We start from the raw sequence: 27,284 nt of genomic DNA on the forward strand, positions 1-27,284 counted from the left end.
TGACAGGCTGCCTATGGCTCTGTCTTCCTGATCTCTTTTTTGCTCTGCCATTGCAGTGTTGTGATTATTTCACCTGGGAAATGTCCAGTTTAGAGTTGAATCCCAGAATGAGTGAGTGCCCCCACCTTGTGAGCCTCTGGGTGGCCAGTTTAGAGTTGAATCCCAGAATGAGTGAGTGCCCCCACCTTGTGAGCCTCTGGGTGGCTGTTGTGCTGGAGAGGCAGCACTCTCAGGTGCGTGTGTGGGGCAGCTTCTCTCTGCGAGCTGTGCTTCTACTGACATGGCACACACGGCCACTGGGGCACTGTCTTCTCTGCCCTCCAGAACAACTGCATGAGGATGTTGGAAGATAGGTGGCAGTGGTAAAATCTGCTGAGTGTCTACGTCTGGAAAGTTAGAGCCTCTGGAGTTCTTTGTTTTTGTTTTTTGTTTTGTTTTGTTTTAGCATAAGCAGTGACTTATAATTTATGAGAGGAGAGATTACTTACAGGCAGTAACCTCAAAGAATTGATTAGCTGTAATTGTGAGTTTGATCCAATTTTAATTTTCTTTTCCTGGGCTGGATGGAAGCAGGAAAAAATTGTTGGCAGGTCTCTGAGGCTCATGCAACATCAAGGACTCCTTCATCTGGAGCACTTTGACTCTAGCTCTTAAGTGTAAACGGGCCATCTTATAAACTCCTTGCTGTTTAACAGATTTGGCTTATAATCAGGAGTTTGCTGTAACTTGCGTTTTTCTGCCTTCTTCTCACCCAGGGAGTGTCCGAGTGCCGGAGGAGTTGAAGCTTCCTCATGCTTGCTGTGTTGGGATCGCTTCCCAGACCCTCCTCAGTGTGCTCAATCCAACCGACCGCTGGCTGCAAGTCAGCATCGGGGTCCTCAGCGTTAGTGTGAATGGTGAAAAGGTAGCTTTCTACGTCTTTCTCATGTAACCTAACAGTTGCATTGTGATTAGGTGCTTGATTTCCCCCATCTCTAGTGCTCGGTTCTCCCTTCACCCCTTTATTAATGCACTCAGTCATTGCCATGCTGTCTTCCTCTCAGACCCGTTTTGTTGAAGTGCTTGTAGAGTGTAAAGTGAAAGACTTTTTTTGCATTTTCCATCATTTATTGTTTATATTTTATTGTTATTTACTTGTAAAATCCTATAAATTTGCTTTTAGTGCTGTTATTTAAATCATCCAAAGCTCTGAGTTTCTCGTTGCTACTTGTCAGTTTTGTTAAAGGTGATTGAATATAAGTAACCATGACTTATCGAAAAAAAAAAAAAAGAAAGCAGCTACTCTTGGAGCTTATGCCTTCATTGGCAGGGGAAGTCTTTTTGACTAATTTATCTGATGATTTTCTTACATTAGCTTTTGAAATACCTGGAAACGCAGTTTTAATATGAACTCCTAAGACAAACGTCTCTTACATGATCAATTATAGTTCCTATAATTCTAGACTCTAAATCTTCTCTCCTGGTTACAGTGACCGTTTGCACGTCGGTGAGTGGGGAGCTGGGTATGTGGTCAGCAGCTGTTTTGAAATGCCCCAGTTTGATGACTGTTACTTGTGAATCACCACTGGTGCATGGGTTTCCTCTTCCCTCCTGCCTCTTAGTGGCCATTGTTTGCCTGGTAAAATAAGATAGCCTCCCCCCACGCCTTCTTGGCTTTTCCCCTCTACTTCCAGTCCTCAGGTTAAATGAAAAGCAGGTGATTGAAGGAGAGGGTTGAGAGTGGAAGGTGAGCTGTGAAGACTTTGTAGGGGCATCCTGGAGTCTGTGAATGAAGCAGTGTTGTCTGTGGAAGTGGAGAGTGGAAAAGAAGATCCCCATTGACAGTGAGGAGGGAGGGTGGCTGGAGTTGTCACTGCAGTTGAAGCAGAGTCAGGGCTGTGGGACCTCCGTGGTTAGCCTGACTCTTCTTCCCCCCAGCCCCCGCCCACCACTGTGTTGTGTGTCCTAGAGAGACTTACAGGGCTGTGAAAGAGTGACCCTTGTCAGTGTCCTTTTTAAGACAAGTGAGTGTACAGGTCAGTGTGCTTGCTTGGAGATGGACTGGGGAGACAGCCCTGGTGCAGCAAGAACATTCAACTCATGAAGGATTTGACTCGTTGTACTTTAGAGACCATGGATGACAAGGTTTTGACATTTTTGAAGGATAATAAATGTCTTAATTTGGCAGTTTGAGTGATTGGGAAAAGGAATCTTAAACTAGGTGATTCTACTTGATTTTCATTGTGAAGCCATTAATAACGAACTTTGTGGCTCTTTTTTGAAGGTGGATCTTTCAACATATCGTTGTTTAGTTTTCAAGAATAAAGCCATCATAAGGCCTCATACCACAGAAGAGATAAAAGTGCTTTTTATACCATCCAGTCCTGGGGTTTTCAGATGCACATTCAGTGTTGCTTCTTGGCCATGTTCGACAGATGCTGAGACCATCGTACAGGCAGAAGCTTTGGCCAGTACCGTCACTCTCACTGCCATTGCCGAGAGTCCTGTTATCGAGGTACCCATTTGTAAATGAATCTTTGTTACACCTGGCATTTTAAAGAAGACTGTTTAATGTTAGAAGTAAAATTTGGGAAGAAGAAATTTGTGGACAAAGGAGCCACAAAGTTAGTTTCAAGCTGAACTTTATTTTAGTTCTTAGTATTTTTTTATTTCAAAATTTAAAATTAGTTTTACAGAAACACAAGTATACTTGCTAAGATATCTATAAAGCAGAGTATAAGGTTAAGCAGTGTTTTCCAACTGATTTCTATTATATAATCCGGTGTCCACTTAGCAATGTGCCAGTGGTTCATATTCTTTTTATATTTCTGCACCTGGACATTATTTGCCATCTGGAAAGGTTTCCCTTCTCTAGTCACCTATTTTCTGGAAGCCAAAGAAATTAAGTCTGGGCAAGTTGGGATAATAAGTGGTTATTAGATTATATGCTCATTTAGGATGATGACTCTCAACCGTGGCTGCACATTGGAATAACACTGGGGTCTTTTTGTTGTTGTTGTTGTTGTTGTTGTTGTTGTTGTTGTTGAGACGGAGTCTCGCTCTGTCACCCAGGCTGGAGTGCAGTGGCCAGATCTCAGCTCACTGCAAGCTCCGCCTCCCGGGTTTACGCCATTCTCCTGCCTCAGCCTCCCGAGTAGCTGGGACTACAGGCGCCCACCACCTCGCCCGGCTAGTTTTTTTGTATTTTTTTAGTAGAGACGGGGTTTCACTGTGTTAGCCAGGATGGTCTCGATCTCCTGACCTCGTGATCCGCCCGTCTCGGCCTCCCAAAGTGCTGGGATTACAGGCTTGAGCCGCTGCGCCCGGCCCCACACTGGGGTCTTTTAAATGTACCCCAATACCCGAGTCCCACTTAGACTGATTGAATCAGAATGAGGGAGGGTGTGGCTGCCTCTCGGTAATTTTTAAATCTTCCCAGATGATTATAATTCATAGCCTTAGTTAACAACGACTGTTTTATAAGAGCTATCTCCTCTTAGTTATAGTGAAATCAGAACTCACATATTGAAAAAAATTAAGGAATGTGAGAGGGAGAGATGGGAGGGTGCAGAGCAGAGGAAAAGCAGAACAGGTCTTGATACAGTAATGAGTCGCTTAACAATAGGGGTATGCCCTGAGGAATGTGTCCTTAGGCAGTTTTGTCATTGTGTGAATTTCGCAGAGTGTACTCACACAAACCTAGACCTTATGGGACAGTCCATTGTTCCTAGGCTATGCACCATTGTTCCCATACAGCTTGTTACTGTACTTAATATTGCAGGGCAGTTGTAACACCATGGTAAGTGTTTCTATAGCTAAACGTAGAAAAGGTACAGAAAAAATACATTATAAAAGATTAAAAAATGGTACATTTTATAGGGCACTTACCAGAGGACTCAAAGTTGCTCTCTGTGAGTCTGGTAAAGGCCTAGGACGTTACTGTACACTCTTGTAGACGTTATAAACACTGCACATTTAGGCTATGCCAAATTCATTAAAAAAATTATACTATGATGTTATGATAGCTATGACATCACAAGGTGTTAGGAGTTTTCCGTCTCCATTATAATCTTATGGGATCACTGTCCTGTATACAGTCCGTCATTGACCAAAACATCATTATGTAGCATGTGACTTTAATTAAAAATTAGTTGATTTCAGCTGGGCACTGGCACACACCTGTAATCCCAGCACTTTGAGAGGTCAAGGTGGGTGGATTGCTTGAGCCCAGGAGTTCGAGACCAGCCTGGACAACGTAGTGAGACCCCCCGTCTCTACACAAAATTTTAAAAATCAGCTGGGTGTGGTGGTGCATGCTTATAATCCCAACTACTCCAGAAGCTAAGGTGAGAGGATCACTTGAGCTCAGGAGTTTGAGGCTACAGTGAGCTATGATCACATCACTGTACTCCAGCCTGGGCAACAGAGCGAGACTCAGTCTCAAAAGAAAAAAAAATTAATTTCCTAATATGTGAATTGAACGTAACATATTTAGCTAACCATACTTAACAGGTGTTACTGATATCCTCCTAAAGTTAATTAGTTGTTTCAGGCCAGGCGCGTGGCTCACGCCTGTAATCGCAGCACTTTGGGAGGCCAAGGCAGGCGGATCACCCGAGGTCAGGAGTTTGAGACCAGACTGGCCAACATGGTGAAACCCTGTCTCTAGTAAAAAGACAGAAATTAGCCGGATGTGGTGACGGGCGCCTGTAGTCCCAGCTACTCAGGAGGCTGAGGCAGGAGAATCGCTTGAACCCGAGAGGCGGAGGTTACAGTGAGCTGAGATCACACTATTGTACTCCAGTCTGGACGACAGAGCAAGACTCTGCCTCAAAAAAAAAAAAAAAAAGATAATGAGTTTTTTCATTCTGCAAAGCTGTAATTGTGACTTGCAGTTTAGAAGTGGGTATTGGGGATGAGACACAGGGTAGCCACTCTGGGAGACGGGTGAGAATCACCAGTGTTTTCCCCACAGTACACGTTCTCCAGGGGATGCTTAGTGACCCAGCTCAACAACTTTATTTTCTAGGGCATGGAGGAGGAAGTCGATTGGAAATGTTCTTATAAAGTTTTTTTTTCATGTTTTCATGTTCCTGTGTCCTTACGTTGATATCTGCACATATTATAAACTTTTAGTGATCTTTTTTCTTTTTGGCTAAGTGCCATTTTATATACTTCTCAGTCAGCTCTGCTCTGCTTGCCTTTCTCTAGGTCAAGGTTTTTCAGCATTAACACTAGTGCCATTTTGGGCTAGAAGATTCTTTGAGGGTAGAGAGGGCTGTCTTGTGCAGTGTAGGATGTTTAGCAGTGACCCTGGCCTCTACCCACTGGATGTGAGTAATACCTCTTCCCCCACTGTGGTAACCAGTAACGTCTCCAAACATGGTCACGCCACCCCCGATAGGAAGCACTGAGAACCGGTGTTATTAACCTCCTGCATTTCAGTACATTTCACTATACCAACTGTTGAGCCTGCCTTTAAGCAGCTTACCTTTCTGTAGCAGACATGATAAATCACATTTATGCAATATTTGGCATTGCTGTGTCCCGAGTGGCTCACATATATCAGCGGTGTTTGGTAGTAGAAGGCAGTGGTTCCCTACTGGTGTGCTTATTGGAATCACCCGATGAACTTCAAAAACTACTGATGTCTGCGTCTGAGCTTTGAATCCGACAAACAGACAAGTTTGGGAACCACTGGTATAGGGAATAGTTCAGTATTAATCAAGCTAGTTAAAGTTGCCTTCTTGGAGGAGTGGAACTAGAGGAATTAGGCCCTGATGGCTCAGCAGGGTTTGACTGGGGAACAACATTCCCTATGAGAGAGCATTCGGGAATTTTATGCAGAGACCACATGCATAGAAACTGTTAGATTACTTTCTCAGCGTGATAAAGGGTCTCCCAGGTACATAATGCAAATGTTACAGTTTAAAGTATGTGCACCTTTGTTTTGGCTAGATATTGCCAATTTGCTCTCTCTCTCTTTTTTTTTTTTTTTTTTTGAGACGGAGTCTAGCTCTGTTGCCCAGGCTGGAGTGCAGTGGCGCGATCTCAGCTCACTGCAAGCTCCGCCTCCCGGGTTCACACCATTCTCCTGCCTCAGCCTCCCGAGTAGCTGGGTCTACAGGCGCCTGCCACCTTGCCCGGCTAGTTTTTTGTATTTTTTAGTAGAGACGGGGTTTCACCGTGTAGGCCAGGATGGTCTCGATCTCCTGACCTCGTGATCCGCCCGTCTTGGCCTCCGAAAGTGCTGGGATTACAGGCTTGAGCCACCGCTCCCAGCCGCCAATTTGCTCTCTAATTTACATTCCTGGGAGAAATGTATGCAGGTTCCTGTCACTGCTAACTTTTGGTATTGTTAGATTTTTTTTTTTTTTAATCATTCTGGAGTGGTATGGAATTTTTTTTAATTTAAAATGTTTCTTTTATTTAAAATTTTTTTTGTGGGTACCTAAATAGGTGTATGTATTTATGGGGTACATGAGATGTTTTGTTACAGACATGCAGTATGAAATAAGCACGTCATGGAGAATAGGTTGTCCCCTCAAGCATTTATCCTTTGAGTTACAAATAATCCAGTTACATACTTTCAGTTATTTTAAAATACACAATTGTTGGCCGGGCATGGTGGCTCAAGCCTGTAATCCCAGCACGTTGGGAGGCTGAGGCAGGCGGATCCCGAGGTCAGGAGATTGAGACCATCCTGGCTAACATGGTGAAACCCTGTCTCTACTAAAAATACAAAAAATCAGCCAGGCGTGGTGGTGGGCTCCTGTAGTCCCAGCTATTCCAGAGGCTGAGGCAGGAGAATGGCGTGAACTTGGGAGGCGGAGCTTGCAGTGAGCTGAGATCCGGCCACTGCACTTCAGTCTAAGCTACGGAGCAAGACTCCGTCTCAAAAAAAATAATACACAGTTATTATTGGCTATAGTCATCCCATCGTGCTGCCAAATAGTAGGTCTTAATTCATTCTTTCTATTTGTTTAGTACCCATTAACCATCCCCACCTCACCCCCAACCCCTACCCTTCTGAGCCTTTCATAACCATGTTTCTATTCTCTATGTCTGTAAGTTCAATTGATTTGATTTTTAGAACCCACGAATAAGTGAGAACATGTGATGTTTGTCTTTCTGTGCCTGGCATATTTCACTTAACGTAATGGTCTCCAGTTCCATCCATGTTATTGCAAATGACTGGATCTCATTCTTCCTGTGGCTGAATCGTCCTCCATTGTGTATATGTACCACATTGTCTTGATCCACTTATCTGTTGATGAGCACTTAGGTTGCTTCCAAATCTTAGCTATTGTAAACAGTGCTGCAACAAACATATTTCTTTAATATACTGATTTCCTTTCTTTTGGGTATATACCCAGCAGTGGAATAGCTGGATCACATGGTAGCTCAGTTTTTAGTTTTTTGAAGAATCTCTAAACTGTTCTCCATAGTGGTTGTACTAATTCACATTCTCACCAACAGTGTGTGTGAGGGCTCCCTTTTCTCTACATCCTCACCAGCATTTGTTACTGCCCGTCTTTTGGCTATAAGCCATTTTAACTGGGGTAAGATGATATTTCATTGTAGTTTTGATTTGGATTTCTCTGATGATCAATGATGTTGAGCACCTTTTCATATGCCCGTTTGGCATTTGTATGTCTTCCTTTGAGAAATGTCTATTCAAATATTTTGCCCAGTTTTTGATTGGGTTATTAGATTTTTTCCTGTAGAGTTGTTTGAGCCCCTTATGTATTCTGGTTATTAATCCCTTGTCAGATGGATAGTTTGCAAATATTTTCTCTCATTCTGTGGGTTGTCTTTTCACTTTGTTGCTTGCATCTTTGCTATGTAGAAGCTTTTTAACCTGATGTGATCCCATTTGTCCATGTTTGTTGTGGCTGCCTTTGCTTGTGGGGGGTTGTTCAGAAGAAGTCTTTGCCCAGTCCAATGTCCTGGAGATTTTCGTGAATATTTATTCATTCATTCATTCATTCATTCATTCAGAGACGGAGTCTCACTCTGTCGCCCAGGCTGGATTGCAGTTGCGCAATCTCGGCACACTGCAACCTCCGCCTCCCGAGTTCGAACTGTTCTCCTGCCTCAGCCTCCCTGGCAGCTGGGATTACAGGCGTGCACCACCACGCCCGGCTAATTTTTGTATTTTTAGAAGAGGCGACGTTTCACCATATTGGCCAGGCTGGTCTTGATCTCCTGACCTTGTGATCCGCCCTCCTCAGCCTCCCAAAGTGCTGGGATTACAGGTGTGAGCCACCGTGCCCGGACCCAATGTTTTCTTGTAGTAGTTTCATAGTTTGAGCTCTTAGGTTTAAGTTTTTAATCCATTTTGATTTGATTTTTGTATAGGGCAAGAGACAGGGTCTAGTTTCACTCTTCTGCATATGGATATCCAGTTTTCCCGGCACCATTGATTGAAGAGACAGTCTTTTCCCCAGTGTATGTTCTCGGCACCTTTGTCAAAAGTGAGTTCACTGTAGGTGTGCGGGTTTGTGTTTGGGTCCTCTATTCTGTTCCTTTGGTCTGTGTACCTGCTTTTATGCCAGTACCACACTCTTTTGGTTACTGTGGCTCTGTAGTATAATTTGAAGTCAGGTAATGGGATTCCTCCAGTTTTATTCTTTTTGGCTGGGATAGCTTGTCTATTCCAGGTCTTTTGTGGTTCCATGTAAATTTTAGGATTTTCTTTTTCTATTTCTGTGAAGTAGTATGGACATTTTAACAATGTTGATTCTTCCAGTCTATAAACACGGAATGTTTTTCTATTTTTTTGTGTCCTCTTCAATTTCCTTCATCAGTGTTTTATAGTTTTCATTATAGAGGTCTTTTACTTCTTTGATTAAGTTAATTCCTAGGTATTTAATTTTATGTATGGCTATTGTAAATGGGATTACTTTTTAAATTTCTTTTTCACATAGTTCAGTGTTGGCGTATAGAAATGCTACTGACTTTTATATGTTGATTTTGTATCCTGTAAGTTTACTGAAGGTTTTTAATCAGTTCTAATAGTTTTTTTTTTTTTAAACATGGTCACTTACTTTTAATAACAATACATATACCATGTTATCACCGTGGGATATAAATTCAGGTTAGACAAGATAATTTCCCAAGTGTAATAGCATTCTGTAGTATATAAAAGTTTGTGTATGCTCTCTGGCCAAACCAGCTTGCTCAGAGACCTTAATCAGTTTCATTATAGGTAATTTGTTTAGTTTAATGTTTACAGTTCTTACGGAGAAAATAACACACATTTAAAAAGTGTTCATTTTTTCCATGAGTGCTTAAAATACATATTTCTATTTCACGGTGACATTTAAAAATTATTCTAACATAATAGCAGCAAAGATATAGTCTGTAGTTACAAAAGAAGTAAGCTAGAATCCGTAAGTTATGCTCATGTTTACAATTGTGATTCTTTAATAAATACTATTACTATGCAGCTCTATTGTAAACTTTCAAGATTTGGTTTAAACACACCCACATACATACTGTCAGTTGTGGGAGGCTTTACAAGTTATAGGCCAGAGTTCTAAAAGAGCCAGCCAGACAAGATAGGCATTAACTGGGGCAAATAGGACTCTTATATAACATCCAAAACATGAGATTCTGCAACAAACTGGGGGCACTACAGGGTTGGCCTGGTATCTTCTTTAGAACTAATTTCATCACACAGTTTAAGAAGGTGGACATTTCAACACCATCAAGTGCATTTAGGTGACATGTTTCCTTTACGTTAACTTGACTTCCTTGAATGGCCTAGTTTGTAGACTAGTCACTAGTAATTTGGTCACCAGGCAAATCAAGAAAGGAAGTCAATATTCAAAATGCCATGTTACCATCTGAACTCACTCAAATAGTTCACTTTCAACATTAATATGTAACTTCAATAATGAGATGTCTAACTAAAGCAAACTCCTCCAACAAGACGAAGACAGCATCTCATTTAAATGCTCATCTTTTCCTTCCGTATTACCTTTGACTAATGTTTTAGTTCTAAACAGTTTTTACAGTCCCAACATTAACATTGTTAACAGATTTATCAAGCTATTTATACGTCTTTTTGCTCACCATTGCTTCATGAATCTCTTGCTTTTCCCTCTGTTATGGACTCTGTTATCTAAGTTTTTAAAATTTTTTTTTTGAGACAGAGTCTTGCTCTGTCACCCAGGCTGGAGTGCAGTGGCGCAGTCTCGGCTCACTGCAAGCTCTGCCTCCCGGGCTCACGCCATTCTCCTGCCTCGGCCTCCCAAGTAGCTGGGACTACAGGCGCCCGCCACCACGCCCGGGTAATCTTTTTTTTTTTTTGTATTTTAGTAGAGACAGGGTTGCACCGTGTTAGCCAGGATGGTCTCGATCTCCTGACCTTGTGGCCCACCCGCCTCGGCCTCCCAAAGTGCTGGGATTACAGGGGTGAGCCACCGTGCCCGGCCCTGTTATCTACATTTAAAGTGAATTTACTTCATAGTTTATTTCATGTTTCTAGTTCTTGGGTTACTAATGCTTCTACTAGTTACTTTTGCTAAGTCTTTCTGATTTTCTTCCAGTGGCTTCTAATTTTTTGATATTTAAAAAATTTTAATGTGAGCTCACATTCATTGAGGCTGCTTTTTGCTTTAGGAATCCCATGATGTGTCTTAGTCTTTGGAAGTGTCTCTAGAGAGTACTTTTGCAGAAATGTTGGAGGTGTTAAAAGCCTTTGTGATTTTTTTCAACTTGGGGATCCCATGTCCCATATGGCCTAGGCCTAGGCTTTCATGTTCTTGCAAATAATCTTCTATGCCACCCATCTCTGGGCAGGTTCCTTGTTGACTCCAAAGACATGTGAACAGCTTTTGCAGTTCCCTTTTCATTTCATTCCTTTGAATTTCTGGGCTTTATGTGCAGATTTCAAATTCCATTCTAGCTTCGCCCTGCTCACAACAAGTTTGAAGTCACATCTTCTCTCCTCTGGAACGTATTAAAGCTCTACCACCTTGAGGGCAAGTCTGGAACCCAGACCTTCCTGGGCCACCATGGAAATCAGCTCCCACTTAGTGGTCTGCCTTTGATCTCCACTTATTTTGTGTTTGGCTAGAGCAAAACGAAATATGTGCACGTGTGTCTTTGTGTGTGTGTGTGTGTGTGTATAATACAGTCTGTTCTCTGAATCTGTGGGTTCTGCATTCTTGTGTTTTACCAACCTTGGATCAGAAATACTCAGAATAAAAAAAGGGGTAGTTGCTTCTGTATTGCACATGTATAGACATTTTTTTCTTGTCATTATTTCATTATTCTCTAATAATAAAGTATAACAACTATTGACACAGCATTTACATTATATTAGGTACTATCAGTAATCTAGAGATGGTTTGAAGTATACAGGAGGATGTGCCTAGGCTGTATGCAAATCCTGTGACGTTTCCTATCAGGGACATTCACGAATTTTGATACCCGGTGGGGGTTCCTGTAGTGTCAAACATTTCCACGTACGGCTGTGTGAGGCTCTTGAGTTTGGTTAGTTTCCCGCATTTAGGGAAGTGAGTCTGTCATGATCACAGGCACTTGTTTTAAAGTTTTGATATGTCTGTTTTGATAACATTTTAACATTTGCAGATTAAATCTGAAAATGCCAAGATATTCATAGCATTTTTGAAAGGAATTGAGAAGTCATTATTCTAATAATAGAACTCATTGAAAAAGGGTCTATAATTTTATAAAATTATCAGTTCATCTTAAGATACAGTGTTTTCAAAGTAACAGCAGCTGAATTCTGTAGTATATTTGGGTAGGTAGACTACCTCAAAAGAATAAATTAACATTTATTTTTGTAGAAAGTAAGCAATTGTTAAATAGCCTGGGAAAATGTAGGTAAGTTTTACTTAATGCTAACTCATAATTTGTGGCTAGAAATGGCAGTCATATGAACATATATGTTGTGCTGTTTATTAATATATTGCTTTTCAATCATTCTCTTTTTTTGGTAATTAGGTAGAAACAGAAAAGAAAGATGTTCTTGATTTTGGTGACTTGACTTATGGAGGCTGGAAAGCTCTCCCACTAAAACTGATAAACCGAACGCATGCCACTGTGCCCATTAGGCTGATTATTAATGCCGTAAGTACGATCATGCAGTAAGAAACTGTTCACAGAATGCACTGATCTTATGAAAGTACATTTTTTAAGGATTTTGTTAACAAACTGAGCATTACACTGTTGGCTTTACTGAGCTGATTCCTGTATTTCTAAACAGAACGCCGCAGCCTGGCGCTGTTTCATGTTTTCCAAGGAACCCGTCCGAGCTCCTGTGGACGTTGCTCCTTGCACTGATGTGGTCACGCGGCTAGCCGGCCCTTCTGTGGTCAGCCACGTGATGCCTGCTAGTTATGATGGACAGGTAGGAGAGAACTGGCTTAGAATTAAAGAGAAAATTAAGCTTCCACACTGCTTTTCTTTGATTAAGATTTTAATCTTAATACCAGTTTACATTAAGTCAAATTTTTCTTTTAATTTTATAGGATCCAGAATTTCTGATGATTTGGGTTCTTTTCCATAGTCCAAAGAAACAGATCAGCTCTTCAGGTATCATGTTTGCATTGTGTGGGAACTGCTTTAATCTGCAGCTAAATAAACTACAAATTTGAGATGTATTTCCTTTGTCAGTAAATGTCAGTACTTCGAAATTTGTCAAGTATTTTATGATTTTTTGAAATTGAGGCAGATGGCATGCTGTTTTAGGTCAATCCTGTATTAAGTGTGGGTAACTTCTGCAGGTAGCACTGAAAACCTTTTCGAATGTTTTCTGTTAATTGATCTTATCACATTTACCAGTTGGATGTTTTCTTTCTTTTTCCACCTTTCTCTTCACTCATTTCTATTCTTTTAACTCTTAAAAATCTTCTTGCCTAAATGTTCTTATTGCCCCAAGGGCGCTGCGTGGGACTGCTGATGGCATTTAGAATTAAGTAACTAACTCTCTGGCCTCTGAGCTAAAAGAATGTATTTTTTTTTTTTTTTTAGAGGTTCTGGACTCAGCAGAAGAATTCTCTGCAAAAGTTGATATAGAAGTAGACAGCCCAAACCCTACGCCAGTTCTTAGAAGTGTGAGTCTCCGAGCAAGAGCTGGAATAGCGAGGATCCACGCTCCCAGGGACTTGCAGGTAGCCGCAGTCCTCCTTTCTGCCGTTACTGCTTTCATTCATGCTGATTTCACTTTATGACAGTTCGTTGAAATGTCTGTCTTGCCCCATCCTCCAGACGATGCATTTCTTGGCCAGAGTGGCTTCCTCAACAAAGCAGCACTTACCTTTGAAAAATGCTGGGAACATTGAAGTTTATTTGGATATCAAGGTATGCACTTCCGTCAGAGTGCCGTACGCACTTCCGTCAGAGTGCCATAAGACAGGCTTTCCGCAGACGGTGAGAGCGCCTTGCTTTCTGCAGGACTGTTGTGCCCTTTCTGGCCCAACAGAGTGCCCTGAGCCTCAGATGAAAGAATCACTGAGAGTTTTTAAAAACTGGGTGTTATGTAACGTAAAATATATGCTGTGGCGCTTTTAAGTTTGAAGTCCAATGTCTTGAATATGAGAACCAAGTTCTTAGATTAGTTCCTGAAAAACATGCACGTCACCCTTTGGTTGGAGTTGGTGAAGAGTGATCCACACACGTTGACATCATTTCTGAGATCTGAGGGGGAGTGAGAGGGGGTTAGTGATTCAAAATTGGGGATAAGGTGGAAGATAAGGTTTGCTGTAGAAGAGAAAGAAATATCCTTTCTAAGAGAACAGGACAAGTGGAGATCATGACAGATGAGGACAAACAACCTGTCCTAGTAAATGAGAAGGGCACGTACGGCAGGAGCACTGAGTGAAAGCTGAGGTTTGTAAGTTGGCTTCAGTTATGATTATGTAACTGTATTTAGGTCCCAGAACAAGGAAGTCACTTTTCAGTGGATCCAAAGAATCTATTCCTTAAACCTGGAGAAGAACATGAGGTTATTGTTTCATTTACTCCAAAGGATCCTGAAGCCTGTGAGGAAAGGTAATATAAAAATGTTATAATGGGCCGGGCACAGTGGCTCATGCCTGTAGTCCCAGCACTTTGGGAGGCCGAGGCGGGTGGATCACCTGAGGTCAGGACCAGCTTGGGCAACATGGCCAAACCCTGTCTCTACTAAAAATACAAAAATTAGCAGGATGTGGTGGTGTGCACCTGTAGTTTCAGCTACTTGGGAGGCTGAGGCAGGAGAATCACTTGAACCCAGGAGGCGGAGGTTGCAGTGAGCCGAGATCACACCTCTGCACTCCAGGCTGGGCGACAGAGCGAGAGTCCATCTGAAAAAAATAAGTTTTAATGACAGTTTTACTCGTCTCTCAAAACAGCCACTCACATGTGCTTCAAAATTCCACAGCCTGAATGACAAAGTCCATATATTTCTTACCTAACAGATGATATGACTCTGTTTAATCTCCTTTCATTTAGCTTCAGATTTTCTTCTCTTTTTTTAACTAAAAATCTTCTTTTAAACCAGCTGAATAGAAATGAATAAATTATTATTTTCAAGTATATTCTGACAAATAATAAAAGATCAATTTGATGTTTTTTTTTTTTTTTTTTTTGAGACAGAGTCTCTGTCGCCCAGGCTGGAGTGCAGTGGCCGGATCTCAGCTCATTGCAAGCTCCGCCTCCCGGGTTTATGCCATTCTCCTGCCTCAGCCTCCTGAGTTGCTGGGACTACAGGCGCCGCCACCTTGCCCGGCTAGTTTTTTGTGTTTTTTTTAGTAGAGACGGGGTTTCACTGTGTTCGCCAGGATGGTCTCGATCTCCTGACCTCGTGATCCGCCCGTCTCGGCCTCCCAAAGTGCTGGGATTACAGGCTTGAGCCACCGCGCCCGGCCTGATGTTTCTCACTTTTTCTCCCGAAAGTATTAGTTGACCATGTCAGCTGTTGAGATATTTTTCTCCATTTCTTCTCTAGGCCCGTGAGTTCTTGGCACCCAAATCATCAGTGAATATCAATTTAGAGTCAGAGCCCCACTGTCATGAGTACTGAGCTTGCTTGTGTGACCCTAGCTTAAAGTACAGTCTCCTCTGACACACACAAGGCTTATCCCCCTGCCTGGGTTATAGAACACTTCACTGTGTGCTCAGTCTGTTCTTGTGACCTTACAGAAGAGAAGAGTCTGGTCTGCACCAGCATGAATGCCTCTGCCTGGAATGCTTGCTCTCAACCTCCCTGGGCTGGCGCCTTCTGGGACACTTTCCTCCACTGTTCCCAGATGTCTCATAAATAGCATTCCCAAAGCACGATGGCTTCTCACACCCCCCACGTGCAGGTGCCATTGTGATCGTCTCTCTCCTTGTCTGTATTCTTCTCTGCAGCACAAGCTCTAAGGGTGGGAATATCATCATATCCCCAGCACCTAGCTCAGTCTTTTGAACGATGGAAACATGTAGGAAATAGTTGGGAAAAGAATAAAATATAGGACCTTCAACTCAGAATTCTTTCTTAGGATGTTGAAAATACTTGTGCAGCCATGTGGACCTCAGTATGAAGTCATGTTGAAAGGTGAAGTCATTTCTTCAGGAAGTAAACCTCTGTCACCTGGACCTTGCTTAGATATTCCATCGATTTTGTCCAACAAACAATTTCTGACTTGGGGAGGAGTCCCTCTTGGTCGAACACAGTAAGTGTCAAAGACTGACAGTCCACTATTTATACATATTTTGGAGCAGACCACAAATCAGTGTTTGCAGGAAAATTTTGTCATAATAGACACTCTTCAGGCTCAATTGTGCAGAACTGGAAAAACCTCCTCGATGGGCACGTGTCCTGAGTCAGCTTTTCTTTCACATATATTCCAGTCCTGCAAAGAGCGCCTGACACATGACCAACAATACGTTTGCTGCTGAGGAGGGAGTATCCCCTTAAACTCACTGCCACTCTGTATTTTTCAAAAGCCAGCTGAGAGACAGGTTTATGGAGAGCTGCGTAGAGAATATGCAGTGCATTCATTCTTCTGAATGATCTGAATTTCTCAGTCAGCAACCACATGGTTTTAGCAAAACTCATAGAAGTGTTTTTAATGCACCAGACTTGGGTGCCAGACTTCCCGACCACACTGAATGGAGCATGTAGGGGAGAGGGGTGCCTTAGGAGATGGGAGGTAGTATTTACTATAAAATTGTTTGGTGGGTTTTTTTTTGTTTGTTTTTTGAGACTCCCTGTATTGTACAGGTTTATCTTTGAAAGGATATCTGGAAGAAACATCTCTCAGAAGCCTATGGCAGAAACAATTACACTTCACTCAAAAAGTGACTAGCTTGTTCTTGACTTTTGAGTACGTTTAACTGATGATATGACTCTATGGAAACCTAGCCTCTCCCATCCCACCTGATAACTCTGTACTTGAAAATGATAAGCACAGTGCTTTACGAATTATAAAATAAATACATGAGAATGAAAACTTTACAAAATAATGTTTCTTTTAGGTAATTCTTCCCCAGTCATTGTCCCTGTGGAAGGCTTTTCCTTGAGGTGTCAATAGCCAGAGTTGTCTGCATTTATTTTAACACAAGGTAGATGAGTCATAGACCTCAGCTGCTGATTTATTAGCTGCTGATCTTCTCCAACTTTGAGTAAAACAGAGATTTACTCATGTATTCTCTGTTCTCTAGTGAAGACAGGATTCACAGTTTCCACAATTGAAGTGTTTTTATCAGTCAGGTGCTATTATATGTCCATTCTTTTGCATTGTAGCTTCTTTAAAAGTAGAGTTAATTCAATATACTGTTTAAAAGACTACTTTGTGCAAATGAGCCTCTTAGCCTAGGACGACCCCTTGTTTCCCTGAAAGCTCGCTTGGATAAGCTAGGTGTTCCAGCTAGTGTGATACTGACTTAATGACTTGATGAATTTCTTCACCTGGATTTTCATTGACTGATGTTTTATATGACAGATAATACCTATACACATAGTATAAATAATAAGGTCAGCTGCAGAGCTGTATCTGGAGAGAGATTAAACCAAAAAGCCTCTATAAGGTGAGTCTTGAGCCTACATTTTCAGAAACATAGAGTCTAGGACTGTGGGGAGACAATTGTAGCTGCTGAAATGGCTCGTATAGTCAGTTCTTCTCTAGACATTGTGGCTGGTTTTAATTGGCTTTGTTCTTATAACGATAGCAATATCCATGGAGAAAAACTATATTTAAAATGTGTAATTGTTTTTAGGCTTCAGAAGCTAGCTTTAAGAAATAATTCTGCATCTACAACTCAACATTTACGACTGCTTATTAGAGGACAAGATCAGGACTGCTTTCAGGTTCGTAGAGTACGTGGATTCTTGTTGTGTCTTCTGTCTGGGTCTGGAACACTTACATATGCAGACCCTTTTGTGTTATTACCTTTTAAGAATTTGTGTTAATGGTATGTTTTATTTGTGCTACTGCTTTGTTTTATGCAGTTACTATTTTTAAATTGTAGCTTCAGAACACTTTTGGTTCAGAACAGCGATTGACCAGTAACTGTGAGATCAGAATTCACCCAAAGGAAGACATTATCATCTCTGTATTATTTGCACCTACTCGATTATCTTGCATGTTGGCTAGACTAGAAATCAAGCAACTTGGAAATCGATCACAACCAGGCGTAAAGTTCACAGTAAGATCATTTTATTGCTTTTCCCTTCCTCTGGGGTTTATGCCGTGTTATAACTATTGGTTTAACATTGTAAATTATATACTCTGCCTTTTATAAGTGAAAATATGTAATTATCTAGACTTACAAGCAAGTTAAGGAGTAATTTATATGCTTTGTAGAATTGGCAAGTTATAATAGCAGCCAGCATAGTATGCTTACAGGTATTAGTCTTTCTAATGCTTTTAAGTTTCATTTTATTTTATTGTATTTTTTTTATCCTGTATCTCCAGTGCTTCTGAGCATAATAATCAGTTTTACCCTATCATCATCTTCTAAATTTCACTTGGTACCTCTTAAAATAGGCCTTATTCTCAACAACTTTAACAAACCCCATCCTGTGAAACAAAGACTTGACAGAGACCTGCAGGCCCAGCAGCGCTCCTGGGTGTTTGTTTATTTATTTATTTATTATTATACTTTCAGTTCTAGGGTACATGTACACAACAGCAGGTTTGTTACATATGTATACATATGCCATGTTGGTGTGCTGCATCCATTAACTCGTCATTTACCTTAGGTATATCTTAAGTTTCATTTTAATTTGGACATTTAAAAATGTACCCAGCTTTTTAGGAACACGTCTTTGGGTAAATCCGTGTGGAGCTATTTAAGATACTAACTTTCACGTTAAGTTTTATTTTTTCAATTATCAGCACAAATACTATCTTAGTCTGTTCAGTCGGCTATAGCTAAATACCACTGGGTAATTTATAATAAACAACAGAAATGTATTGCTCACAGTTCTGGAGGTTGGGAAGCCCAAGATCAGAGCACCAGTAGATGCGGCATCTGGGGAGGGTTGCCCTCTGCCTTTTTGTGCCCACACACGGTGAGAAGGATGAGAGTGCTGCCTTCAGCCTCTTTTATAAGAGCACCAAGCCCATGCATGGGGCCGGAGCCCTCATGGCTTATTCAGTTCCCCAAAGGCCCCACCTCTTAGTACTGTCACATTGGAGACTAGGTTTCAACATGTGAATTTGCTGGGGGACATCCCTATTTAGACCCTACCAAATACCCACTGACTGAATTTGCCCCAAGACAAGAGTTTTATGCTTTCTAATTGCCAGCATAATATGTAAAAAGGATTTGAAGCCATTTGTGTAGACACATTCAGAGCAATTAGAGATAAAAGTGATAAATCGTAGAGGAAAGGAAGCAACGGCAGGGCAGTCGGAAGAAACTCCAGCTACATGGTTGTGCATGCCTTATAACTGCACAGGTGTTCGGCAGTGGGGCTGGAGCTCAATTTTGGTTCTATATCCTAGTGTTAAAGAGGGGATGTGATAAATTACAAGATTAACAATATCTGAAAGTTTTTAGAATTAGGTGTGTATGACAAATACAGCTTTATTTGACACTGGAGCTTGACCTCTGTTTTCTGTGGAGTCACTTGATTGGCCCCATGAGCTGTGGTGGACACAGCTGTTTAAAGATGTTAGTGATGATTTTTACAACTGTCGTCCTTCCATGTGCATCCAAGAGACACTGTCAGAGCCTTCAAGGTCTCCGACGATCTGATTTTGTGTAAGGATAAAACTTGGTTTGTGGAGAGGACTAAATGGGCTGTATTTTTCAGATTTCTTGAATATATTCTGATTTGTTTAGGTTTACTAGCCATGATTTTGAGGTTGTTCCCAAGGAAGAATCTCTGATAAGTCTCTAGTGATTTAGGGCAGAACCATTTGATTTAATAATCAACCAAGCAGGGGTTTGGCATCCTTTGAAGACAAACCAGGATCCTGGTGGGATTCCTACCTGCATAGATGGCTGCCCTGTCCTCTCACAGAGATGGACTGGATGGGGTTTGCCTGTGGGATGAATATGGCTATTATTTTACAAGAAGACTCAGAATTAACATTGCTGTGCCTTTGTAAAGATAAAGTAGCCTGGCAGAGTGGCGGAAGAGCTGTTAACAGACAGGAGAATCCAGGGAGCCAGCCCTGTCTCTGTTACTTACGCTCACATTGGCATTTCGGCACTCATCTCATCAGAAGCTGCTTGCTGTCCCAACTTGCCAATTTGATTGTGAGGAACAAATGAAATGATCTGTGTTTTGAATACCATAAACATGATAGGACTGCAATAAAAATGTATTGATTATTTGTTTCATGTTGATTGTATTCCGGGGACTACCCTCAATCACTGTGTCGATGGTGTAATCTGAATGTGTCTCCCAAATTTCTGTATTGGAAACTTACTCTGCAGTACCACAGTGTTGGGAGATGGATCCCTTTGGGAGGTGTTCAGGTCATGAGGCTCTGCCCTCGGGAATGGATTAATGCTGTTACAAAAAGGCCTGAGGGAGGGAGTTTGGCGTTTTTGCCCTTCTGTCTTCTGCCATGTGAGGACATAGCATTTCTTCCCTCTGGAACATGCAGGAGAGAGCAGCCTGGCCGGCTGCGATGGCTTACGCCTGTAATCCCAGCACTTTGGGAGATCGAGGTAGGTGGATCACAAGGTCAAGAGATAAGATTATCCTGACCAACATGGTGAAACCCCATCTCTACTAAAAATACAAAAATCAGCTGGGTGTGGTGACACGCACCTGTAGTTCCACCTACTCGGGAGGCTGAGGCGGGAAAATCGCTTGAACCCAGGAGGCAGAGGTTGCAGTGAGCCAAGATTGCGCCACTGCACTCCAGCCTAGTGACAGAGCGAGACTTTGTCTCAAACACAAAGAAGCAGAGAGCAGCCCTCACCAGAAACCAGCACCTTGATCTTGGACTTCCAACCTTCAGAACTGTGAAGAATAAATTTCTGTTCTTTATAAATTACCCGATCTATAGTATTCTGTTATAGCAACACAAACAGACTAAGATGGTGGATTGTCACATTTTTATCTTCAAAACAACCATCCGAGATACAACCACTCTTGCCATTTTGCACTTGTGTAAACTGAGGCTGCGAGAGATGCGTGGCTCTGATTTTGCATCTTACTTGCTGGTCAGTGGTAGACGCAAGGTTCAGATTCAGTCTGGCTGAATGCAGAGCCCACGTTTATGTACCATGCAGTCTCTAGGGTGCTAATAACAGCTCTGTGTATTGTCATCTGGAGCAGTGGTTCTCAACCAGAGCTTGTGTTACTGCCAGGGGACATTGGCAGAGTCTGGAGTTATTTTTGGTTTGTCATAACTGGGGGCAGGACAGGAGTGCTACTGGCACCAACTGGGTAGAGGCCAGGGAGGCTGCTGAACATCCGAGAAAGCCCAGGACAGTTCCACCACAAAGAATCATACAGCTCAACATTTCAGTAGTACTGAGGTTAGGAGCAATCGTTTTTCCTGTTTAGTCTGTGGATTTACGGTGTGAGTCAGATTTGTTTCATTTAATCATTCTTTTTTCTTTTCTTTTTTTGATACGGAGTCTTGTTCCATCACCAGACTAGAGTGCAGTGGCATGATCTCGGCTCACTGCAACCTCTGCCTCCCAGGTTCAAGCAGTTCTCTTGCCTTGGCCTCCCGAGTAACTGGGACCACAGGTGCGTGCCACCACGCCCAGCTGATCTGTGTATTTTTAGTAGAGATGGGGTTTCACCATGTTGGCCAGGATGGTCTTGATCTCATGATCCACCTACCTCAGCCTCCCAGAGTGCTGGGATTACAGGTGTGAGCCACCGCAGCTGGCCAATCATCCTTTTTTCTTAACCTTGTTACTCAGTAGTAATTTGTGATTTCTTAGGCTTTGAAAATACAGGCAGAATACTTAAATAATGAGTATTTTCAAAGGTACCTTTTCCCTTGTTTTTTACTATTTAGTTTGATTGATAAAATTTACTTGTACATTTCTATGGTAAAAGAAAAATTAGAAACATTTTTGCTATTGAAACTACCAGAGGCCACTGAGCGAGGGAGGATTTGTAGGGGCTTCCAATCTGAAACCCTTTTAAATGTTGTTTGTTTGTTTATTATGTAATTATTTATTTATTTTGATACATCATCTCGCTCTGTCGCCCAGCCTGGAGTGCAGTGGTGTGATCTTGGCTCACTGCAACTTAATGCCTCCCAAGTTCAAGCGATTCTCCTGCCTCAGCGTCTCGAGTAGCTGGGATTACAGGTGCCCGTCACCACGCCTGGCTAATTTTTGTCTTTTTAGTAGAGATGGGGTTTTGCCATGTTGGCCACGCTTGTCTCGAACTCCTGACCTCAAGTGATCCGCCTGCCTTGGCCTCCCAAAGTGCTGAAATTACAGGTGTGAACCACTGTGCCAAGCCTGAAATGCTGTTTATTTGCACTAAAAGTCAAGACAGTACAAACTGATGAAAAAAATGACTTTTTCAAAATGTTATTTTGGTTTAGTACATACCAACTCGGAATAAGTTATGATGGTTTCAAGTTTGCAAGGAAGTATTTGCAACCTGTTTTAGTACAGCTTGAGTATCCCTAATCTGAAAATTCAAAATCCACAAGGCTCCAAAATCAGAAACTTTTATTTTTTTATTTTTTATTTTTTATTTTTTTTAGAAATGGAGTCTCACTCTGTCGCCCAGGCTGGAGTGCAGTGGTGCGATCTCGGCTCACTGCAAGCTCCGCCTCCCGGATTCACGCCATTCTCCTGCCTCAGCCTCCCGAGTAGCTGGAACTACAGGTGCCGCCACCACGCCCAGCTAATTTTTTTGTATTTTTAGTAGAGATGGGGGTTTCACTGTGTTAGCCAGGCTGGTCTCGATCTCCTGACCTTGTGATCCGCCTGCATCGGCCTTCCGAAGTGCTGGGATTACATGCGTGAGCCACTGCGCCCGGCCCAAAATCAGAAACTTTTTGTGTGCCAACATGATACTCAAAGGAAATGCTCTTTGGAGCATTTTGGATTTTGGATTTTTGAATTAGGGATGTTCAGCCAGTATAAAGCAGACAGTCCCACATCTGGAACACTTCTGGTCCCAATCACTTTGAATAAGGGATACTCAACCTGTAATTAGGAATGAAAGAAAATTTTTGAAGGTGTGTATTTCAAAGAGTATGGAAAGTTTCCAGCAGGGTGAATGTTTTGCTTACATTCGAATTTATGGGATGTATTCTGTGAAGCCTTGCTTCCTGTAAGGATTGAGCCCTGTGGAAGCAGCAGCAGATGGATCCCCAAACCTGCCTCTAGTATGCTGCCTTCCCCGTTGACAATATGTCTGCCCTTGAAAAATTGTTTGAGTTCTTTAGCTTAGTCCCTGTTGCATGCTTTTCTCTGACACTGGCTAGACTGCACACTAAGAGGATTATAAATACAGTTTTCCCCAAAAACATTTTATTATGAAAAGGTTCAGAATTACTGAAAAGTTGAAAGGATTATACAGTAAACAGTCACATACACTATCACTTAGATTCTATAGTTAACATTTTGCTGTATGTCTTCTCCCACATATCCATCCATCTTTTTAAAAATAAAGCTCATCTTTTTAAAATTTATTTATTTACTTATTTTTATTGTACTTTAAGTTCTAGGATACATGGGCAGAATGTGCTGGTTTGTTAGACAGGTGTACACGTGCAGTGGTGATTTGCTGCACACATCAACCCGTCATCTACATTAGGTGTTTCTCCTATTGTTATTCCTCACCTAGTCCCTCACCCCCTGACAGGCCCCGGTGTGTGATCTTCCCCTCCCTGTGTCCATGTGTTCTTATTGTTCAGCTCCCACTTATGAGTGAGAACATGCGGTGTTTGGTTTTCTGTTCCTGTGTTAGTTTGCTGAGAATAGTTTCTAGCTTCATCCATGTCCCTGCAAAGGACATGAACTCATCCTTTTTTTATGGCTGCATAGTATTCCATGATGTATCTGTGCCACGTTTTCTTTATCCAGTCTATCATTGATGGGCATTTGGATTGGATCCAAATCTTTGCTATTGTGAACAGTGCTGCAATAAACATACATGTGCATGTGTCTTTATAACAGAATGATTTATAATCCTTTGGGTGTATACCAAGTGATGAGATTGCTGGGTCAAATGGTATTTCTAGTTCTAGAATCTTGAGGAATTGCCACACTGTCTTCCACAATGGTTGAACTAATTTACATTCCCACCAACAGTGTAAAAGTGTTCCTGTTTCTCCACATCCTCTCCAGCACCCGTTGTTTCCTGATGTTTTAATGATCGCCATTCTTTTTTTTGTTGTTGTTAGTTGTACTTTAAGTTCTAGGGTACATGTGCACAACGTGTAGGTTTGTTACATAGGTATACATGTGCCTTGTTGGTTTGCTGCACCCATTAACTCGTCATTTACGTTAGGTATTTCTCCTAATGCTATCCCTCCCCCTACCCTCGACCCCGCAACAGGCCCCCAAGTGTGATGTTTCCTGCCCTGTGTCCAGGTGTTCTCATTGTTCAATTCCCACCTATGAGTGAGAACATGCAGTGTTTGGTTTTCTGTCCCTGTGATAGTTTGCTCAGAATGATGGTTTCCAGCTTCATCCATGTTCCTGCAAAGGACATGAACCCATCCTTTATTATGGCTGCATAGTATTCCATGGTGTATATGTGCCACATTTTCTTAATCCAGTCTATCATTCACGGACGTTTGGGTTGGTTCCAAGTTTTTGCTATTGTGAATAGTGCTACAATAAACATACGTGTGCATGTGTCTTTATAGCAGCATGAATTATAATCCTTTGGGTATATACCCAGTAATGGGATGGCTGGGTCAAATGGTATTTCTAGTTCTAGATCCTTGAGGAATCGCCACACTGTCTTCCACAATGGTTGAACCAGTTTACAGTCCCACCAACAGTGTAAAAGTGTTCCTATTTCTCCACATCTCTCCAGCACCTGTTGTTTCCTGACTTTTTAATGATTGCCATTCTAACTGGTGTGAGATGGTATCTCATTGTGGTTTTGATTTGCATTTCTCTGATAGCTAGTGATGATGAGATTTTTTCATGTGTCTGTTGGCTACATAAATGTCTTCTTTTGAGAAGTGTCTGTTCATATCCTTTGCCCACTTTTTGATGGGGTTGTTTTTTTCTTGTAAATTTGTTTGAGTTCTTTGCAGATTCTGGGTATTAGGCCTTTGTCAGATGGATAGATTCAAAAGTTTTCTCCCATTCTGTAGGTTGCCTGTTCACTCTGATGGTAGTTTCTTTTGCTGTGCAGAAGCTCTTTAGTTTAATTAGATCCCATTTGTGAATTTTGGCTTTTGTTGCCATTGCTTTTGGTGTTTTATTCATGAAGTCCTTGCCCATGCCTATGTCGTGAATGGTATTGCCTAGGTTTTCTTCTAGGGTTTTTATGGTTTTAGGTCTAACATTTAAGTCTTTAAACATCTTGAATTAATTTTTGTGTAAGGTGTAAGGAAGGGATCCAGTTTCAGCTTTCTACATATGGCTAGCTAGTTTTCCCAGCACCATTTATTAAATAGGGAATCTTTCCCCCATTTCTTGTTTTTGTCAGGTTTGTCAAAGATCAGATGGTTGTAGATGTGTGATGTTATTTCTGAGGCCTCTGTTCTGTTCCATTGGTCTATATCTCTGTTTTGGTAGCAGTACCATGCTGTTTCAGTTACTGTAGCCTTGTAGTATAGTTTGAAGTCAGGTAGCATGATGCCTCCAGCTTTGTTCTTTTGGCTTAGGATTGTCTTGCCAATGCGGGGTCTTTTTTGGTTCCATATGAACTTTAAAGTAGTTTTTTCCAATTCTGTGAAGAAAGTCAGTGGTAGCTTCATGGGGTGACATTGAATCTATAAATTACCTTGGGCAGTATGGCCATTTTCACAATATTGTTTCTTATTGTTTCTTATGAGCATGGAATGTTCTTCCATTTGTTTGTGCCCTCTTTTATTTTGTGGAGCAGTGGTTTGTAGTTCTCCTTGAAGAGGTCCTTCACATCCCTTGTAAGTTGGATTCCTAGGTATTTTATTCTCTTTGAAGCAATTGTGAATGGGAGTTCACTCATGGTTTGGCTGTCTGTTTGTCTGTTATTGGTGTATAGAAATGCTTGTGATTTTTGCACATTGATTTTGTATCCTGAGACTTTGCTGAAGTTGCTTATCAACTTAAGGAGATTTTGGGCTGAGGTGATGGGGTTTTCTAAATATACAGTCACGTCATCTGCAAACAGGGACAATTTGACTTCCTCTTTTCCTAATTGAATACCCTTTATTTCTTTCTCTTGCCTGATTGTCCTGGCCAGAACTTCTTACACTATGTTGAATAGGAGTGGTGAGAGAGGGCATCCCTGTCTTGTACCAGTTTTCAAAGGGAATGCTTCCAGTTTTTGCCCATTCAGTATGATATTGGCTGTGGGTCTGTCATAAATAGCTCTTATTATTTTGAGATATGTTCCATCAATACCTAGTTTATTGAGAGTTTTTAGCATGAAGGGCTGTTGAATTTTTTGTCAAATGCCTTTTCTGCCATCTATTGAGATAATTACGTGATTTTTGTCATTGGTTCTGTTTATGTGATAGATTATGTTTATTGATTTGTGTATGTTGAACCAACCTTGCATCCCAGGGATGAAGCCCACTTGATCATGGTGGATAAGCTTTTTGATGTGTTGCTGGATTCGGTTTGCCAGTATTTTATTGAAGATTTTCCCATCGTTGTTCATCAGGGATATTGGATTGAAATTCTCTTTTTTTGTTGTGTCTCTGCCAGACTTTGGTATCAGGATGATGCTGGCCTCATAAAATGAGTTAGGGAGGATTGCCATTTTTTTTTTTTTTGAGACGGAGTCTCGCTGTGTCGCCCAGGTTGGAGTGCAGTGGCGCGATCTTGGCTCACTGCAAGCTCTGCCTCCCGGGTTCATGCCATTCTCCCGCCTCAGCCTCCGAGTAGCTGGGACTACAGGCCCCCGCCACCACACCCGGCTAATTTTTTGTATTTTTAGTAGAGACGGGGTTTCACCGTGTTAGCCAGGATGGTCTCGATCTCCTGACCTCGTGATCCGCCCGTCTCGGCCTCCCAAAGTGCTGGGATTGAGCCACCGCACCCGGCCTGGATTGCCTTTTTTTCTATTGATTGGAATAGTTTCAGAAGGAATGATACCAGCTTCTCTTTGTACCTCTGGTAGAATTTGGCTGTGAATCCATCTGATCCTGGACTTTTTTTGGTTGGCAGGGCATTATTGCCTCAATTTTAGAGCCTGTTATTGGTCTATTCAGAGATTCAACTCCTTCCTGGTTTAGTCTACAGAGGGTGTATGTGTCCAGGAATTTGTCCATTTCTTCTAGATTTTCTAGTTTATTTGCATAGAGGTGTTTATAGTATTCTCTGTTGGTAGTTTGTATTTCTGTGGGATCGGTGGTGATATCCCCTTTATCATTTTTTATCACATCCGTTTGATTCTTCTCTCTTTTCTTCCTTATTAGTCTCGCTAGCAGTCTATGAATTTTGTTGATCTTTTCAAAAAACCAGGATTCATTGATTTTTTGAAGGGTTTTTTTGTGTCTCTGTCTTCTTCTGCTCTGCTCTGATCTTAGTTATTTCTTGCCTTCTGCTAGCTTTTGAATGTGTTTGCTCTTGTTTCTCTAATTCTTTTAATTGTGATGTTAGGGTGTTGATTTTAGATCTTTCCTGCTTTCTCTTGTGTGCATTTAGTGCTATAAATTTCCCTCTACACACTGCTTTAAATGTGTCCCAGAGATTTTGGTATGTTGTGTCCTTGTTCTCATTGGTTTCAAAGAACATCTTTA

The 27,284-nt window shown here is 41.6% G+C and overlaps 1 protein-coding gene across 6 annotated transcripts in view; it reads left to right on the forward strand.

Moving 5' to 3' along the window:
* Positions 1–27,284, forward strand: part of CEP192 (centrosomal protein 192) — a 179,220-nt gene that overhangs the window by 72,475 nt on the left and 79,461 nt on the right. For all 6 annotated transcript variants that reach the window (XM_033178418.1, XM_033178416.1, XM_033178415.1 and 3 more), the window contains 11 exons: positions 756–904; positions 2,264–2,494; positions 11,959–12,084; positions 12,221–12,364; positions 12,486–12,549; positions 12,988–13,127; positions 13,225–13,317; positions 13,889–14,007; positions 15,480–15,653; positions 17,200–17,290; positions 17,452–17,628. In XM_033178418.1, coding sequence (XP_033034309.1) covers positions 756–904; positions 2,264–2,494; positions 11,959–12,084; positions 12,221–12,364; positions 12,486–12,549; positions 12,988–13,127; positions 13,225–13,317; positions 13,889–14,007; positions 15,480–15,653; positions 17,200–17,290; positions 17,452–17,628 — 1,508 coding nt within the window. The remainder of the gene's footprint in view (positions 1–755; positions 905–2,263; positions 2,495–11,958; positions 12,085–12,220; positions 12,365–12,485; positions 12,550–12,987; positions 13,128–13,224; positions 13,318–13,888; positions 14,008–15,479; positions 15,654–17,199; positions 17,291–17,451; positions 17,629–27,284) is intronic.

The sequence above is a fragment of the Trachypithecus francoisi genome, unplaced genomic scaffold, assembly GCF_009764315.1.
Source record: "Trachypithecus francoisi isolate TF-2019V2 unplaced genomic scaffold, Tfra_2.0 Lachesis_group19, whole genome shotgun sequence".
Classification (NCBI taxonomy): domain Eukaryota; kingdom Metazoa; phylum Chordata; class Mammalia; order Primates; family Cercopithecidae; genus Trachypithecus; species Trachypithecus francoisi.